The sequence below is a fragment of the Diabrotica virgifera genome, chromosome 7 (assembly GCF_917563875.1).
Source record: "Diabrotica virgifera virgifera chromosome 7, PGI_DIABVI_V3a".
Lineage (NCBI taxonomy): Eukaryota > Metazoa > Arthropoda > Insecta > Coleoptera > Chrysomelidae > Diabrotica > Diabrotica virgifera.
Window position 1 is genome coordinate 5,799,776 of NC_065449.1, and position 21,210 is coordinate 5,820,985.

The 21,210-nt window shown below is 32.0% G+C and overlaps 1 protein-coding gene across 4 annotated transcripts in view; it reads right to left on the reverse strand.

Annotated features, from left to right (window-relative positions):
- LOC114330824 (uncharacterized) overlaps positions 1-21,210 on the reverse strand; it is a 162,059-nt gene that overhangs the window by 86,695 nt on the left and 54,154 nt on the right. For all 4 annotated transcript variants that reach the window (XM_050657325.1, XM_050657326.1, XM_050657324.1 and 1 more), the window contains exon 7: positions 18,055-18,706. In XM_050657325.1, coding sequence (XP_050513282.1) covers positions 18,055-18,706 — 652 coding nt within the window. The remainder of the gene's footprint in view (positions 1-18,054; positions 18,707-21,210) is intronic.

The window sequence follows — 21,210 nt, forward strand, 5'->3', positions numbered from 1 at the left end:
TTTTGGCATTCCTCGTCATATCATTCTTTTGTTTTGTGTTTTCTAATAATTTTCACTAAGGTTTCTTTATTCGTGTTTTTCTCACTTTTCACCCGGGTCTAATGTTTCTAGTTCTTTGTTTAGTCAACTGGTTATTCGTTCTTTATACTTCTACTGTGTAGTATTATCTTTTAGTATTTCTGTGTCGAGATCAGTGGCGACGCGTGACTTTTTCTGAAGTGTTACCCAAAACCAGATGCAGAAATCTTATTTAAAAAAATGAAGATATGGCTAAATGTATATATACACTCATCGGCACAAAATTCCGCCACCCAAAATTTTTGATTAAGTTTGACAATCTATAACTTTATTATTTGTACTTCGATTTTAAAGATTCTTTCACGAGTTTGTAGGTACATGTATTGATGTCAATTGCTATTATTCCGGTAACAAAAAATTTTGCTTAGATGGCATTATACGGGGGTGAATGTAAGCGTTGTTTTTTCTCCTAACTTTAAAAAATTCTGTGGAAAAATTGGAGGGCTGATTTTGTTTCATACTCCTTTTGTATTATCCTGGAGGTATCTCTAAGGTCTTGTTTTTTTAATTATCTGAATATCTCTTTTCTTGTAAGAGCTGTAATTAAAAACACTGATTTGAAGGTTTATTTAATTAAAAATATAAAACGCACTAAAATTAACAAAACAAAACAAATTTAACAACAAAACAAATTTAACAACAAAACAAAACAAATTTAACAACAAAACAATTCAATAGCGGTTATGTCCACCTCTTGCAGCAACGACTGCTCGCAATCTGTTTAGCATCTAATAAAGATGTGTTTTCCTTGCCTGGGGAATAGCCCGATATTCCTCTACCAGGGCCATAACTGTACCAAATTTTCTGGAGGTCTATAATGACGGCGAATTTTTATTCATCCCATAAATGCTCAATAGGATTGAGATCTGGGTTGCATGCGGGCCATTCTAATCTTATCAATCCAACCTCTATTTTATGAGTCAATCAGTGTTTTTATTTACAAAAAATGGTACAGCTCTTACAAGAAAAAAGATATTCGGATAATTCAAAAAACAAAATGTTGGTGATGCCTCCGGGAAAATATGACAGGACTATGAAACAAAATCAGCTATTCAATTTTTCCACAGATTTTTTTAAAATTAGGGGAAAATACAACTCTTCTTTTCACCCCTGTACAATGACATGCAAGCAAAATTTTTTGTTACCGGAATAATACCAAACAATATGAATACATGTACTTACAAACTGGTGTAAGAATCTTGAAAATCGGAGCACAAATAATAAAGTTACAAATTGTCAAACTTAATCAAAAATTTTGGGTGGCGGAATTTTTGTGCCGGTGAGTGTAGCTTCAATAATATAATTTTGTATATTACTTGAAACTCTCGAAAAAACAGATGTTTCTAGATGTTGACACAATGTTTGATCTTTTTTGGCAATTAATGTTAACAATTCCCTGTAATTGCCTGGATTGTCAGAGTCGTCGCACTCAAATTGACCACGAAACGCTAGTTCTTGTTTGGCCCAAAAACATACAGTATCTATTATAAGTGTGCTAAGGATATACGTATCTATTTTTTTAACAAACTCATTATGTTTAGCAATATTTGCTTTAAAAGCTTGGTTAAGAGAACTTTTGATTTTTGTTTTGCCAAGCTGAATCAAATTTGGTATACATCTTACATGTAGGTAACGGAGAAATTTCATGTCTCCTTTTTAAAAATCTAACACTATTTAAATCGTGAACCTGGTCCACCCATTTTTCTGTAGAAACCAGAAGACATGGCCAACAATACAGTTTATTTTTCTTGCAACCATAATATAACCAAGGATTTTCACTGTACCAACTAAATTTAAAATATCGAACTACTTTTGTTGATTCCTTTTTTAAATTGTTTAAAATAGGTCTTTCATTTTTAATCTCATTTTTTCTTCAAAATTATACAAGGAGAATTACTTTTCAAGTAGTTGATCGATTAAGAAGCGACACTCATCCATGGTTAACTGCACGCACACTTTTTATAGGTAGTGTCACCAATTTTAAATCTGGTAACAGCGCTACTGATACACAGCGCAATTATGCCGTAGCTTCTTCAAAATATTCAGTCACTAGCCGGTCCCGAGCGCCAGCGTGGGTATATAACCATTGTAACCAGAAATGAGTCTGGTAACAAAGTATAACAAAGTGCAACTGAGGCACATAAACTCGCCAATATTTTCGTGTCTACGAGTAGTTGGCCAGTGGTCGAGATGCTTCTGATTTCTTTGTTCGTTTTATTGTCGTTCTTTATATTAGCATTCATTTTATACTCCGCTCTTACCAAAAACAGGTCCGAGTTACATTCCGTTCCTCTTATGTTTTTTATACTTCTCTATTAATATGTGGTCTATTTGTTTGTCTTTTTATCAGGGGAAATCCACGTTTATTGATACATTGCCTTTCAATATGTCCTGCCTATTGTCTTTCCTGTTATATTTTAACATACATGTCCTTTTCCACTTTAGCATTGCAGTCTCCTAATAGTTTGCATATTCTCTTTCTAGTTGTTCGTAAAATTCATCTTTAATTTTTTCTGTGGCGTCTTCCATATGGTCTGTTAGTGCTTAAAAATTTATTATGCTTATGTTTCACTGATCTTCTTTTAATTTACACATTCTATCAAATATGGACTGCAAGTCTATCACTCTGTCTTTCCATTTTCTCTGTATCATAAAAACCCTTTTTTGAGCAATCCCTTTTCTCCCTACCTTTTAAAAAATAGTATAGCTCATTTTTCTACTATTTATGTGTCTAATTTCTTGTAAATTTCTGTTTTGTGTCTTGTAAAGCTATTATGTCTATTTCATATTTTGTTATTTCCTTAACTAATTTCTTTAGTTTTCTCGTTTCATATGTATCTCTTACATTCCATGTACCCGAGTTAGTTTTAATTTTCTTGTCTTAATCCAAATCGTTGCTTTGTCCATTGCTTGTGTTAAACCTATTTCATTTTCCTGCGTTAATTTTTTTGGATTCCGCTTTAGTTTTTTTCAAGTTGTTCTTGATCTTTATTCCATGATAAAAATCATAAATAAAGTCAACATAACGATGGCTTAGTGTGAAAACCTCGTATCTCATTTTACAGAAAATTTTATATGAGTGACTTTAAACTGAATTTCTGCATACTCTAACCCAAAATATATGTGAAAAATGTATGTGTAATGATCTAAACATACTCAGAATCAAAAATATGTAAAGATAGTTTTTTTTGTTTTTAAGTTATAATCACTTATTGTCATTAACCGCACAAATTATGGTTCAAGTTCCTATCTCTCTAAAACTATTAAATTAGCAAATACATTATCTCCGCAAATTGATTTCTTTGTGAACGACTTTACTGCGTTTTCCACACAATTACATTTATACTTAACTTAATGTTCTAATTTCAAGACTGATTTGTCAACTACTGTTATTGTCTTTGTTCTAGGATAAGTTGTATTTGTCAATTTCAAAATGTTCTAGCTCTCAATTGTTAAATGAGAGCAAGTAATTTTATTCTTTATTATTGTTTGTTATTGTATTTACCAATTTTGTACCTACTAGATCTTATTTTTCTAATTTGTGTGACATTTTAATTGTATCATGTACTAATGGACTTCGGTCCGTAAATCTATATAAATAAAAATGAATGTTTGTATGTATGTATGTTCCGTATAGACTCGCAAACTATGCATTTGATCGTATGATGACCTTAATCAAAGTTGTTGTGCATGAACCCGGGATGGTTTCTGAAGTGGAACGTTCTACCTAAGTGAAAAGGGGGCTTGCCCCCCCAAAATTATTTTAAATTTTTTTGGCCAAATTTTTTTTTCTTAATTTTATACAATTTAGAACCAAAATATACACACAATCCTAAATTTTCACTTTTTTATCTCCAACCGTTAATTTTTAATAGCCATCTAAATATTACCTCTTCTATATAAATAAAAATGAATGTTTGTATGTATGTATGTTCCGTATAGACTCGCAAACTATGCATTTGATCGTATGATGACCTTAATCAAAGTTGTTGTGCATGAACCCGGGATGTTTTCTGAAGTGGAACGGTCTACCTAAGTGAAAAGGGGGCTTGCCCCCCCAAAATTATTTTAAATTTTTTTGGCCAAATTTTTTTTTCTTAATTTTATACGATGTAGAACCAAAATATACATACAATCCTAAATTTTCACTTTTTTATCTCCAACCGTTAATTTTTAATAGCCATCTAAATATTACCTCTTCTATATAAATAAAAATGAATGTTTGTATGTATGTATGTTCCGTATAGACTCGCAAACTATGCATTTGATCGTATGATGACCTTAATCAAAGTTGTTGTGCATGAACCCGGGATGGTTTCTGAAGTGGAACGTTCTACCTAAATGAAAAGGGGGCTTGCCCCCCCAAAATTATTTTAAATTTTTTTGGCCAAATTTTTTTTTCTTAATTTTATACAATTTAGAACCAAAATATACACACAATCCTAAATTTTCACTTTTTTATCTTCAACCGTTATTTTTTAATAGCCATTTAAATATTTAACATCTATATATATATATATATATATATATATATATATATATATATATATATATATATATATATATATATATATATATATATAAAAAATTCTCTTTCTCAGTATTTGTTGCCATACTCCTCCGAAACTACTAGACCGATTTTTATGAAATTTGGCAGTTATACTCCCTGATAGTTCGCTATACAACGGTATATAAATCGTCTCTCTAGCTCAATTAGTTTCCGAGATAACAAAACGAGCCCGTAGGACAACACGAGAGCACGAGAGACGACAAAACGTGAAATTATGAAGTTTTTAATTTATCGATTACTATTTTTAATGTACCAAAAATATTTCAAAATTTTGCCGAAGGACCATGTCTCTGGTATAATAATCAAAATTTTGGCAGATGCTTTTATAGAGGCGCATCTCTGGTATAATAATCAAAATTTTGGCGAAGGCGTGTATCTCTACTACAATAATAATTTTTCCCCAAAAAACTAGCGCAAGAACACTTCGCTCTCTGTCTCAATAGGTCCGTCCGTCAGTTTACTCTTTTTAATGCTTTTAAAATTTTACCAAAATCCAGAAGCATAAAATCAAACTCTATTGTTGTTCAAAAAATTTTTCTATAAAATATTTTGTAGAACACCTACGTTTTTTAGAGTTTATACAATTATTACAGAGAAAAGCAACTGCCGAAAGGTCACATTTACTCAAAGTTAATTGCTCGAATGAAAAAGAAAATTGTATATCTAAAATATTTATTCACAATAGTACAAAATATAGACATAAGAAAGATAGTATAATAGAACAAATTATATGATATTCCACATATACAGGGTGTAACAAAAATACAGGTCATAAATTTAATCACATATTCTGGGACCAAAAATAATTCGATTGAACCCAACTTACTTTAGTACAAATGTGCACATAAAAAAAGTTACAGCCCTTTGAAGTTACAAAATGAAAATAGATTTTTTCCCATATATCGAAAACTATTAGAGATTTTTTATTGAAAATGGACATGTGGCATTATTATGGCAGTAGCATCTTAAGAAAAAATTATAGTGAAATTTGGACACCCTTTAAAAATTTTATGGGGGTTTTGTTCCTTTAAACCCCCCGAACTTTTGTGTGCGTTCCAATTTAATTATTATTGTAGTACCATTAGTTAAACACAATGTTTTAAAAACTTTTTTGCCTCTTAGTATTTTTTCGAAAAGTCAGTTTTTATCGAGATATGTTGAATATTTTTCAAATCCACCATATATTTGTATATGGTAAAGTACGATTATGGAGACTTAATATGTAATATAAAAATTTATTTATGATTTACATTTTTAGGTATATTTTGAACCATATTAAAAAAGAAGCCACATCTCGATAAAAAGTGCCTTATCGGAAAAATACAAAGAGGCAAAAAAGTTTTAAAAACACTGTGTTTATCTAATGGTACCGCAGTTATAGTTTTATTGGAACGTACACAAACATTTGGGGGGTTTAAAGGCACAAAACCCCCATAAATTTTGTATGTAAACATATTAAAAAAGAAGCCGCATCTCGATAAAAACTGCCTTATCGAAAAAATACTAAGTGGCAAAAAAGTTTTGAAAATATTAAATTTAACTAATGGTACCACAATAATAATTTAGTTAGCACGTACACAAAAGTTTGGGGGGGTTTAAGGGAACAAAACCCCATAAAATTTTTAGGGGCCGCACAAATTTCACTATAATTTTTCTTTAAGATGTTCCTGCCATAAGGATGCCACATGTCTATTTTCGATAAAAAATCTCTAATAGTTTTCGATATATTCGAGAAAATCGATTTTCATTTTGTAACTTCAAAGGGCTGTAACTTTTTTTATGTGTATATTTGTACTAAGGTAAGTTAGGTTCATTCAAATTATTTTTGGTCCCAGAATATGTACTTTAATTTATGACCTGTATTTTTGTTACACCCTGTATAATCGTATATTAATTTATGCTGAAAACATCTTTATTATAAATGTTAAATATGTTTGAGCTTTGGAAATATAAGAAAAATAACGGCAGAAATTTATTTCCGCTCTAGAACAAGAACAAAGTTTAAATGAACTAAAAATTGAACAGTGTGGTCCTTCTCAGAGGCATTTTTCAGTATGTCACAAGTAACCGCAAAAAAGGTAAGTCCGTGGTAATACACATTTATAACATTTATTATAATCTGACATTTAAGTTAATTGTGACAGTTGTCAGAATCGTAATCAGCCAAATATGAAAAGGGTATTGCAGCTTAACCCTTCAATTTGCAATTTGGTATAAAAACAAATAAATTGTGTTTATTGCATTTATAAAATGTTATTTTCTTTGATTTGTATAGTCTTATAAATTGTACAGATTATAGTCGTATATATAATTCCTAAATCATTTTTTGTTCGATTATAGCGCCATCTATCAACAACTAGAATAAATGTTATAACAAACTGTGATCACGGACGTACCATTTTTTCTGTCACTTCCAACTTAATGCGTTAGAAAGAAATCGAAAACCTGTGATGCACTGAAAGATGCCTCTGAGAACGAGTATCAATAAGTGGCAAACAACCTCAAAATGATCATAGAAGATATAGAGATAGTGTTGATAGGTTATTGCGTTTAATAAACAATTACATATTATGAACCACAAATTAATATCTGTGATTATATACGTAGAATATTAAATAATTTGTCCTATTAAATGTACCTCTCTTATATACCTACAAATTTTGCATTATTGTGAATAAATATTTGGACATATAATTTTCTTTTTTATTCGAGCAATTTTTATTTCGATCAATTTTTATATCGAGCAATTCATTTTCGAGCAGTTGATTTTGAGTTATTGATCTCTAGCAATTGCGTTCGACCAACTGATCTAGAATTAAAATTATGACACATTATCTAATTATGACACATTATCTAAGGTGCAACGAAGTTCACCGGGTCAGCTAGTAAATAATAAATAAATAATATGCAGAAATTAAGTTTAAAGTCTCTCCTGCAAAAATTTTCTGTGAAATGAGATACGCGGTTTTCACACTAAGCTATCGATAAGCCAGATTTTTCAAAATTTTCTCATATTCAGTCAAGTTTAATTTTTGAATTGTTTTTTCTGCTGAAAAATAGCGCCCTATAGCAGGCTTCAATTCTGTCTTTATAAGATCATATAGTTCGATGTCTAGGATATTTAATAAAACTCTGAAGTTTCAAGAATCTATTTCAATTTTATCAATTCATCTACCAGCGCAACATGGCTAAGAACAACTTTTGTTGTTTGAGACTTAATACAGGATTTTGGGAATAAAGGGATTTTTGTATTAAAATTTTGCATGCTATTAGCAATATTAAACAAAATTACCACATTAATCAAAGTAAAATACTTTTGTTTTATTTTCAGTAATTATTTCAGCATTTAACTTATACAACAGTGCCATCTATCAGCAAATCTCGTAAGGTTTTAATAGATTTCTACATACGTGGTAAAATTTCTTAATTTTGTTGCTTCTAATAATTTGTTGTAGTAAGAAATTTAATCTTTGGTACCTATTCTAATAAATGGGGAAGGTACAGTACCAAATTTAGCGAAAGATTACAGTCAAAGCGAGAAATAGGAAAGTAGTGAAGGGATTTTGGGGGAAACTTATTTAGTGAAAATAATTGTATAGATGTTTACTTCAAGTGTTTTATACCCAAATGTATACTTACACCCCTTTGAACAAACAACTAACATGCTTATAATTTTTTTGTTTATTGATTGCATGTAGTGAATAACCTATAATAAAAAAAAGTGTTTTATTACCTATCTGTTTAATTTTTTAACTGCTTGTGGAGTCAAGAAAACACAGTAATGATGCCAATTATAAGCTTTGTTTCGATTAAAACTTCAAAAAAATTATGACATTTTTTATTTCAAAAAAATCAATACAGACTACTAGGTTGAAATTTTATGACTTGAAATACACTTTATTATTCAGCATAGTCTCCCTGAATATCAATACACTTGTTCCAACGAGATTTCAATTAATAAATTTCATCTCTGAACGGAGAATCAGGAAGGACTGTAAAATACGCTTCTACAGATTTTATGTACTCATCATTTGATGAAAGACGCTTTCCACGCATACTTTTTTTAGGTACCTATTGAAACAAATGGAAGTCGCTAGAAACCAAATCTGATTAATACTGTGGATGCTAAAACAATTCGAACTTTAGTTCATGGATTTTAGCCCCTGGTAAAATGCCCATACGACACGGTGCATTGTCCTGATGAAAAAGGATTTTTTCTTTTGCAAACCGGGTTTTTTGTCAAGATTTTTTCCTTGAGCTGGTCCAAAAGGTTACAATAATATCCAGAATTTATTGTTTTATCAGATTGCAAGTAATCCACAAAAAAATTTCTCTCACATCCCCAAAAACTGATGCTAAAATCTTTTTGACCGATTTCTGTTTCTCTTTAGCCTCTTGTTTTGATTCAGGATCATGGTAATAGACCAATCACATCCATTGTGATGAATCGACGCACACAATCCATTTTATCATTTCGAAAACGCCCTAAATGTTGCTGAGAAAGTCGCAAATGCGGCACCCATTGTGACCACAACTTTTTGAAACCCAATACTTCGGCCAAAATATTGCTTACACTGCCCAATGGGATGCCTAGGGATTCTACTAAATCTTTCAGTTACACGGCGAGTTTCCAATACCATTGTTTAATCTCAAATATTCATCATTCATATCCGATATTAAACAGTATATATTTATCACCCCGTATATCACATGAACCAATTTGTTATTATATTTACACATGTGCGGGTTACTAATTTTGTTTAATTGTTGCAAATCATAAACAGTATTTTTGGCAATGGACATTAAATGTGCTGACTAAATAAAAACCTTTGTTTGACAGTCATGTGGGCTATGACCCAATTTATCGCAGCTAAGAACGAGTATACATTAGATTCATTCACTAGAGTCAACTCAACGAGTCAACATGTAGCTTCATCATAAAGAAGTCTCAGTTAATATTTCCTAAGAAGCGTATTAGTACAGTAACGTCAAACGAGAAACTAGTGTCAGTTTACATAAATAAATTATCTACTTGCATTTGGTGTTTCACTAAAAGGCGATAGATCTACAGCTGAGCCCGAAAATTATACAACCATAATTATCTTGCAGCAATAAAACACTGAAAACTCTTGTTTTCGATACTTCCACAAAATTTATTATAATACTATGTGACTTGAGAAAGGCACACTGCCGAAACAGTTGTAGGCACATAGTTGTAAATAATAAATTTTGTGGAAGTATCGAAAACAAGAGTTTTCATTGTTTTATTGCTACATAAAATGAACTTCCATCAAGTAACGATCGAATCCATCAACCGTATCCTGTATTTTTTCTGTGATTTCTGGCGTTCTTGGCTGTTTTTGGACGTCCTTGACGTGGATCGTCTTCAAGGGTTGAACGACCACGTTTAAATGGAGCAACGCACCTTTCTATTGTAATAATTGAAGGCAAAGAGTCCTTATACAGTTTCAACATTCGTTCATAAATTTCCTTTACTTTTAAACCTTACAAAAATAAAAAATTCAGTCACTGCATGATACTTGATTATTGTTTTCACCCAATTTTGAAAAAATGTGAGAACTTTGAATTATCCACGTCCGTCTGTCTGTAATCACAACTCCTCCGTCAATATACCAGCTAGAATATCAAATGAGGTGTCAAATGAAAGCTTATAATCCAAGGATGGTACTAAAGGTGAGATATTTGACCTAGGCTGTCTGTCCGTGGGTCTGTCCGACCGCGAATATAACTCCTCCGTCATTATACCAGGTAGAATGACAAATGAGGTGTCAAATAAAAGCTTATAAACCAAGGATGAAACTAACGGTGAAATATTTGACCTAGGCTGTCTGTCCGACCGCGAATATAACTCCTCCGTCATTATACCAGGTAGAATGACAAATGAGATGTCAAATGAAAGCTTATAATCCAAGGATGGTACTAAAGGTGATAAATTTGATCTAGCCTGTCTTTCCGTCGGTCTGTCCGACCGCGAATATAACTCCTCCGTCATTATACCAGGTAGAATGACAAATGAGGTGTCACATGAAAGCTTATAATGCAAGGGTGGTACTAAATGTGAGAAATTTGACCTAGGCTGTCTGTCCGTCGGACTGCGAATATAACTCCTCCGTCACTATACAAGGTAGAATAAGAATTGAGGTGTCGAATAAAAGCTTATAATCCAAGGATGATACTAAATGTGCGAAATTTGACCTAGGATTTCCGGTTTTAGAAATGCGACCAGAAGTACTGTTTTAAAGTCACCGGAATAGTACACGTGATATATTACTCGACGCTACTTTGCAAGAAGAGAACAAATATATATATATACTTCCGGTTTCATGACTGTCTGTTCATCTGACTTTCCGTCCACAAATACAACTCCTCCATTATTAATACAGATAGAATGACAAATGAGGTGTTGAATGGAAGCTTATAAACCAAGGATGGTATTAAAGATGAGAAATTTGACACCGGACTTTCGGTTTTAGAGTTCCAACCGTATGAACTGTTCTAAAGTCACCGAAATAGTATAAGCGATATATCATTCGACGTGCTTTAGAAAGATGAGAAAAAATTTTGGTTTTGGTTTTTATATCATTTCCGCTTAAAAATTTCTAGCCAGAAGTGCCGTTATAGTCGCAAAAATAGTACATGTAACACATCAATCGAAGCGTATTGAAAAGTTGAGTTTTAATCTTTAGTTCCTGTTTTTAAGTCATTTCTGTTTAAACAATGATTACTCAAAGTTTAGTAGCAATGACTCAAAATTAGTAAAATCGTATATCGATCGACGCAAAGTTACACGAAGCGGTCAGATATCGACTTCCAGTTCTAGTTTCGATTACTTTGGGTGAAAACCTAGGACTTACGAAGTCCAATTACTTGTTTCCATTATAAAAAATACTGTGACACATTGATACTAAATGGCTTTTAAAAAAATAATGAATTAACAGATTGAAATAAAACTTCACATACATTCATATGAAGAGTGTACCAACATAACAAAAAAAAAACAACCTAGGATAAATAAAATAATTGTTTTATTGTTCAAACATTCTTCTTTTGATTATTTTTTAAATTCGTTTTTTAAAAATCTTATCAATTATATCATCGGTACATGGTTCTGCCCTCACTTTTATGCCTGGTGTTTTCTTCATTTTCCCTTTCCCGATTAACTAATTCAATTGGTTGGAGGGCAGCATTCACTAATTTTTTCTCTTCTAGGAGTGGATTGGTCTAAAAAAGAACAAAATTAGGAATTACAATTCAGAGTGAATACATATAGATCAGAGAAAATAGTGCCATAACTATAAATTCAACAGTAAGAACTCCTATTTAAAGAAAAATTATTTATTTAAAGAAAAATTATATTAAAAATTAAGTATTAACTTACCTCATTCAAAAATAAGGCACTTTTTCGAGTTGTGTCATTTTTATTCACAAACTGTTATGACGCTTCTTGGGCGCAATCAGATCGAGTCCCCGCTTTTGTTTGATGTAGTGTAAAATTGTCTGAGTATATAAACGACACTTCTGCCCTCTAAACGCAGGTTTTGCAACTACATAAATGACACTTTTCTACCCTGAAGAACCGAATCTTAAGCATTCCACTACAGTATTATCCAAAAACTGGGTTTTTCTAGTTGTGACGTTATTTTAGTCGGGTTGCGATATGAGTACATACACATAACTTTCACTGTTTACAAACAATTTTATTAAGAAAATAAAGAATTCAGAATTTAAACAAAACTATGCATCATATTTCCATTTCAGAGAGATAAATGCAGTTATATATTTACAACCTTTAACGAAAATATTGCTACAACAGGCAACTTAAAAAACACTTAAAAAATGACACTATTTGTATACTTTAATTAAAAGATATAATAAAACTTTAGCCAATATCGGCATTAGTTAGTACATACTAGTAAAAGATAGATAAAGATAGAACAAAAGTAGTTAAATTATGACTTCAATATTAAGAGTACATAATAATAATCAGCTAAAAAGATTCCATTTTAGTGTAAGATTTTTCGAAAAAAAAACAGAGGTAAGAGAAAAACTATTTAATAAAGAGATTTTGCACCTCTTATTTTGCAATTCCGTTATGGTTATCGTTATACCGTTGATTGATAAATATAGAGGGTATATTCATCAATCAACGGTTATACTACGTCTGCGCAGTAGCGAATATTGATCCGTTATCGTTATTAAATATAAGGGATTCCGTAATTTACGGAGGTTTAAAGTAGTGCTTATCGTTATCGTTATAGTAATGGTTAAATTGCTTTGTTGCCAGAATGTAAAAAAATCAATAAAATTACATTTACATAGATTCTAATTTTGATGACCTATAAATTAAAATATCAAAAACTGTTTAAGTATATGCTTAAAATTACAATAACGTTGTGAAGTGAGGTTATGTTTAAATAACGATGATCGAAAAACCTACTTGACAGGCTGCAAAAACTCTGCTTTTTAACGTTGCCGTAATCGTTATGCTTAATAAAGTTAACCATAGCGGAATCAAAATCAGCGGTTATTTTAAGAGGTGCAAAATCTCTCTAGTATTACGGTAAAAATTTCTAGTTTAAACAGTTTTCATTATATTTTTTTTATTCTCTATATTAGCTTTATGAAATAATTTAAGAAAATATGTGAAAAAGAAAATACACAATATACAGATTGGACCTTATAGACTAAGAGCCGCTATAGGTGAAATTTCTTAATCATTTTAGGCACGATGGGACCCTATAACTTAAATAGTAGAACCTAAAAGAAAACGTTTGAACACTGTGCCGTCACTTTTCAGTGGCACATGCGTCGACAGTGGCGCATCAAACTTTCCACTTATGGACGGGATAAATAAATTAAAAGTTACCCTCCCTTACTAACAGATTTAATTTTTTTTTATTTTTTTAAGTTCTATGTGATTAACACATAGGATTCATCGTGATTTTAACCCACCACCCCCTTCCCCCTGCCCCCACCATCAAAAACTTCATTTTTCTTTTTATTTTTTTTTGGTGGGATGCAATCAATTTTAAAATTTCAAAAAATTCACACGCATAGTTGAGGCTTTTATAAAACATGCCTATTTTTATAGACCCATAGGTAGAGTGTACATAACCTCAAAAAATTAAAAGAAATTTTTTTTTCAAAAAAACATAACTTTTTTTGAGGAATAGCTCTGCAGGTCTAATTTTTTCTTAATCTTGTGTGTTTTATCAAACACTATATTTTTAATTTTTTTCAAATTTTTCCGTAAGTCTCCCCACCTTCAAAAATCCGAAAAACTGTTTTTTGGGGGGGTTTTGGGTGATTTTCCCTATTTTATAGACTTCATAATATATCAAATCAATTTTGTTTTTATAGGTTATATGTAACTTGAAGTAACTGAGTTCTTTAGAATATTTAAAAATCAGAAAGACACGTTCAAACCCCCCAAAACCCCCTTAAAAAACAGTTTTTTGGATTTTTGAAGGTAAAATACACAAGACTAAGAAAAAATTAGATATGCAGCTATCCCCAAAAAAAAGTTATATACTTTTTTCGAAAAAAAAATTTTTTAAATTTTTTTGAGGTTATGTACATTCAACCTACAGGTCTATAAAAAATAGACGTATTTTATAAAAGCCTTAACTATGCGTGTAAATTTTTTGAAATTTTAAAATTGATTGCATCCCACGAAAAAAAAATAAAATCGAAAAATAAAGTTTTTGATGGTGGGGGCAGGGAGAAGGGGGTGGTGGGTTAAAATTAAGACGAATCTTATGTCTTAATCACATAAAACTTAAAAAAATGGAAAAAATTAAATTCTGGTAATGAGGGAGGGTATTTTTTAATTTATGTATCCCGTCCATAAGTGGAAAGTTTGATGCGCCACTGTAGACGCATGTGCCACTGAAAAGTGACGGCACAGTGCTCAAACGTTTTCTTTTAGGTTCTACTATTTAAGTTATAAGGTCCCGTCGTGCCTAAAATGATTAAGAATTTTCACCTATAGCGGCTCTTAGTCTATTAGTCTATGAACACCTAATTATCTCTTAAATGGATGGTCCAAATTGTACAAAAACAGGGACACGCCTATTTTTGAATGTGAAGATTTAAAATTTGATATATGTAACGTTGCTAGATTTACCATTTTTCTGGTATCATTAGTCACTTCGGTTTTTTAAATACAATATTCTGTATATTGTATTATTATCGGAATCCTTACTTCAATACTAGTTTAACTGTATGCAATACTTATGATTTTATGTATTCAGACATCTTAAAAAGATAAAACAGAAGCCTAGAAACGCTTAATCACCTCAATATTTTTTTTGATTCAAACTATGTGCCTACAACTATTAAACATAATTAAAAGTTCACTGCATTACGTCTACCTAATCAAGTGTTCAAAATGTCCTCCGTTGTTAATTTGAGAGTATCCTAAACGATGGTAGAAGAAGTCTATTAGCTTTCTCAATATTTCTTTAGAAATTAATATGGATGCATCAATAATTATTTGCCTTAGCTCTGCAACACTTGCTGGTTTAGTTTTATAAATTCTACTTTTCAAGTATATATCCCCAATAAAAATAATCTTTAGGATTTAAATCGGGTGAACGGGAAGGCCATTCAATACTACAGTCAAACCCGCTTATTAGAATACCTCTTAAAGGAATATCCCGGTTTAAGGAATAGAAATTTGAGGTCCGGAAACGTTTCTACTAGCGACCAATGATCGGTTATTAGAATATCCCGGTTATAGGAATACTTTTTATTGGCACGAAGGCTATTCCAATAAGCGGGTTGGACTGTACTACTTAATCTTCCAATTATCTAAATCTGGCAACAATGCAAGCTTCAAATTTGAAATCTCCATATTGAAGAATAGGCATAATCTGGTTTTTGTACAATTCGTACCATCCATTCAAGAAGTAATTAGGGGTTTCCAAAATTTTGCTCCAGTCTGTATATTATACACGGTGTCCAGAAACTCTACCGACAAACGAAGACAGGAGATTCTTCAGATAATTTTAAGATAATTTAACCCAATTCACTTAGTCCGAAAATGCTTCCTAAGGGAGCTAGAGCTCTTTGAAGATGGCGTCTTGTAATTAGTTTTTCTTAAATACCTCCAGAACGCTTCTATTTAGAAAAACAAAAATTGGTACGCGTAATTATCTTCAAGATATAAATCTAATCCATCCATTGCAAATTTCTAGTACCGATCATAGGCGTCCGTTTTGGGTAGGGCAACGGTTATTTTATCGCATAACTTTTTATCTTTAACTTTTATGCATTTCTGACACTGGATTATTAAATTGTGAAGTATTCTAGTACTAAAAGGTACTCTTGTTTTAAATCGGTAGGACACACCGTTTTCTAGAAAAATCGATTTGAAAATTTTTAGCTTTTTGAATTAAAAAAAAATTTCAGAAAAAAACTGTTTAGAAAGACGAAAACTGGTACATTTATTTATATTCCAGAGATAAATCGATTTCATTAATAGCAAATTTCTAGTACTGGTCATAGGCGTCCGTCTTGGGTAGGTCAACAGTTATTTTATTCGCGGCGTGCAAGTACTTGGAAGGGATACGTGAAACGATCGTGCGCGAATAGCGGAGAAATATTGCAACTTTCTTAAATAATTCATATTGTCAATTGAAATTGTCAAATTGACGTACATTTCATATCTGCTGTCATTGAAGGAGAAAAATTATATGTTGCTCCACAATACTGATATGATATGCAATTATTATATAAAGGTAAATTTAATTAATTGTATTTTGTTTGCAGTACTGCATTTTAATAACTAATTTTATTTACTACATACAATTGTTTACGTTTTCATCACATAACCTGAATCTTATTTTTTCTTCTTATTATTTTTTTTTGGGCTATGGCCTTGACAATTATCCAGCAACCAGGACTAACGTAATTGGTCAATACAATTAAAAGTGCGAATAAAAGTGCAGAGCGCAGAAATAGGTGTCGCTTTGCGCAACTTGCACGGTCCCAATAGCATAACTTTTTTGTCTTAAATTTTTGAGCATTTTTGACACTAGATTCTTCTTCTTCTTATTCTTCTTAACTCAGGCGAGGCTCGTTAGTCTCTGGCACTTGGTCATAAGACCTTTGTACCAAACCCTGTTCTTCTCCTTAAACTTTGATAAGTCCTGTGGCCTCAACGAAGGCCAACAGTTTTCTTATTGGTAGTTTTAGGATCTCTTCTGGTTCAAACCTCATTTGACCAGTGAAGTTCTGCCTTACATCACCTAGCACACTGCTACTGATACTAGATTATTATATTATGAGGTATTCGAGTACTAAAAGTTACTCTTACTTTATGTTGGTAAAATACTTCGTTTTTTGTTGAAAAGGTCTTTCAATTTTTTTTCAAATTCCAAAAACGAAAAACTTTCAAATCGCTTTTTTTAGAAAACGGTGTGTCCTACCGACTTAGAGCAAGAGTACCTTTTAGTACTAGAATACCTCACAAATTAATAATCCGGAGTCAAAAATGCATAAAAGTTAAGGACAAAAAAGTTATGCGATAAAATACCCGTTGCTCTATCCAAAACGGACGCCTATGACCGGTACTAGAAATTTGCAATGGATGGAATCGATTCATCTCTGAAAAGTAAATATGCATACCAATTTTCGTTTTTCTAAATAGAAGCGTTCTGGAGGTATTTAAGAAAAACTAATTTCATGACGCCATCTTCAAAGAGCTTTAGCTTCCTTGGGAAGCATTTTCGGACTAGGTGAATTGGGTTAAATTGTCTTAAAATTATCTGAGGAATCTCCTGCCTTCGTTTGTCGGTAGAGTTTCTGGACACCCTGTATACAGTGTGTCGCATTTAAGATGAAGACAGCCCTATATTTCGGCTATCAAAATAAATACAGATTTGAAGTTTTGCACAGGTTCATGGTTCACAATTTTTAAGATAGTCAACTGTAATTTAAAGCCTCTCAGGGCAGCCAACTGTAGGTTTTGAACTACAAATACTAAAAAAAGTAAAAGTGCGAATTTTGTCATTAAAATTGTGGGGTTATAATCATATTTGGAACAACTTTTCCAAATAACTTTTTTTGATATTTCTTACGCGAAGCAAGATATCGAAAACTCACCCTGTTTATGGATTCGCAGTAGGCCGCATTTAAAATTTAAATTTCAATTGACTATCTTAAAAAATGTGAACCATCAACCTGTATGACTGTGCAAAATTTCAAATCTGTATTTATTTTGATAGCCCAAATATAGGGATGTAGCCGAAATATAGCCGATAATCTTAAATGCGACACACTGTATACGACTATATTCAATTACAGGAGTCAATGAACGAAAATTGTAACTATATTGGAACATAAAAAATTTTAACAGGGAATCAGCATTATGATATTCTTACCTATACATTTCTTGTGATTTTCCCTCATTTTTGGGCGTCAGCACATCCACAATTTCTTGTTTTATGGCAGGCGAGGAGCTCAGCAAGTTAATATTTTCAACTTTTAGATCTTCATTGTCGAAACTATATATACTCTTTGGGGGAGAAACTAATTCATCTTTTACATGTGTTGGAGATATTGGTGTCTCAGAAAACCCTAAGAAAATCTTTGGTTTTGTCGAGTCATTCATCGAAGTAGTAGGTGTGCTAAAGGTTATCGTAGAAAACGTCATTTCTGGAGCCGGAGTATGTTCTTCTTCTATCGTGGTGGTAACCATTACAGAAGATATTCCGTTGGTATTACTCGAGATCACGGAAGTGCTGGTGAAAGACATCTCCGAACATGTGGCAGACGCTGTAGGTGAAGATGTTGGCATTGCACCTGCTGTGGTTGGTGTTGTTATTGCCAGCCCTAAGGGGCTTCCTATTGACGTAATTGTGGGCGTTACCGTCGTAGCAGAAGGCGTTGGAGTTGATGCCGATGGTGGAGTAGCCACTAAAGCAGCGGATTCACTGATAGGCAGCTGAAGTTGATTTGAAGATGATTCAATTCTAGACGATGGCTGCACTACCGTTCTTGCTTGTTGCTCTCGTTGAAGACGCGTAGTTACACCTACAAAATATAGATCATTTTATTTCAAATTTCGCTTTTCCTGTTAGGGCAGTCAATGAGAGCAAGAATAGGATATTACCTCCGAATTCTATCCTACTGCATGGATTTTAATGAAATTTTAGGAATAGCCTGAAAATATCTCCTTATTCAAAGTCTACCCTATGCCGATGTGTGCTTTTGTCTTGGGGGCGGTTCCCACCCCTTCTCGGGGGTGGAAAATTTTTTGGTTAAACAACTACGGAAGTTGCTAGAAAACCCAATTCTAGGCCATTTTCATTGAAATATAACACCTTTTCAAACGGTTTTTTGCGAATACCTTAAAAACAATGCATCTAACTAAAAAAATTATATAAAACATTTTTGTAGCTCATAAAAAAACAAAGAGATTCGTTCCTTCCCCAATCTTCTAGTTATAACACAAAAAGAGATATGGTAGGTAAAAAGAGTTTGTCTTTTTGGTGCATGCTCAACGAGCATGCACCAATAACAGAGAACTGGTCGATTTTATGTATATAATGCTACCAATACCTTTTATTGTGCTTGAAAAGTCCTTTCAAATAAGCAATATTAAATGTCGCTTACATTCAAACTAAGTTAGATATACTGCAAAAAATTGATGACTAACGAATTTTAAGATAAAAATTGAGAAGTATATTTAACCCCTCACCCACAAGAATTTAAATGCATCGTTTTCCTTCTACAATACATTTTACTACAGTGCCATTTTTATGTTCAAAAGGTTGAGCGGTTTTAAAATGAATGGTTTTTGAAAAAAATATCAAATTATAGAGCGCCTATTTAAATTTTCTTAAAAATCTTCTTTTTCTCCATGTAACTTGAAAATGATAAGAGATACTGTTATAAAAAATAAAATCAAAATGTTTATCTAGATCTAGAAGAAACCTTCATTTTTGTGTGGCATCTTTTTTTTTGGAATCTCTTATCATTTTCGAGTTACATGGAGAAAAAGGAAGATTTTTAAGAAAATTTAAAAATGTGCTCAATAATTTGATCTTATTTTTTTCAAAAACCATTCATTTTAAACCCGCCCAACTTTTTGAACATAAAAAGAACACTATAGTAAAATGTATTGTAGAAGGAAAACGATGCATTTAAATTCTTGTGGATGAGGGGTTAAATATACTTCTCATTTTTTTATTCTTAAAATACGTTAGTCATCAAATTTTTTACAGTTTATCTCGCATAGTTTTAATGTAATTGACATTTAATATTGCTTATTTTAAAGGTCTTTTCAAGTACAACAAAAGTTATTGGTAGCATTATACACCTAAAATCGACCGTTTCTCTGTTATTTCAAGTTAAATACACTGATTTGAGCATGCACCAAGAAAAAAAGTTTTTTTCACTTACCATATCTCTTTTTGTGTTATAACTAGAAGATTCATAAAGGAAAGAATCTCTTTGTTATTTTATACGCTACAAAAATGTTTTATATAGTTTTTTTAGTTAGATGCATAGTTTTGAAGGTATTCGCAAAAAACCTTTTGAAAAGGTGTTTGTTTCAATGAAAATGGCCAATTTTCAACCAGGAATAACTCAAAAAGTATTAAGTTTTCGAAAAAAAAATTATAGAACAGTTTTTGCTTAGTATTAGGTTCTCTAGCAACTTCCGTAGTTATTTAAGCAAAAAATTTTCCACTCCCGAGAAGGGGTGGGAACCGCCTCCAAGACAAAAGCACACATCGACATAGGGTAGACTTTGTTTCTTGGGCTATTCCCTACTTACTGTGAAAATATCACGTAAATCGATATAGTAGGATAGAATTCGGAGCCACATACCCTCATTGACTGTTCTATGTGTGGTGTGTATGTGTGGAAGTGTTTGTGTAAGTGAAGTAGAAATAGAGGGCGCATGTGTCTACAGGTTTACAGTAAACTTCACTTTACAGTAAACTTCACTGATAAGCCTTTGACGTTTGCCCAACTGTATCACCGAAATTTTATATAACTCGCTCACATCGTTAGTCAAATGACTTTTTTAATGAGGCACATAAATAATAATTCCACTCTTCATAAGATATTAGTTAATTATTGTCATTCATTGTTTCAATTAATAATAAATAATATTATAATGACTTCAAATTGTCTACATGATCAAAATCAACATCATATATTTTATTAACCCTAGAACCACAACGTGGGTGGCCCATGCTCCAGTCGTTTTGTTTTTCTTGAATACTCTTGTGTACAGTCTAGTCCTTAGGCTGTGGTTCCTCATAGCTTCAGTACTGGTTGATAGCTAATAGTGCGTGTATGTTTCTTGGCTAGATTTTCACAATGGTCGAAAATAAATTGTTTGTCTTTTGACCCCACATTGTGGTCTATGTTATAATTTTTGCAGAGTAAGGTTAGTTGTTTTTGTTTTTTTTTGTCCTAGTTATTATTATATAAGAAAATAGATTATAAAAAGCTACAACTTACTGAAAAACGGGCATTGTATGAAAGGCGCCCTATTATGAAAAAAACAAGCAATACAAAGACGA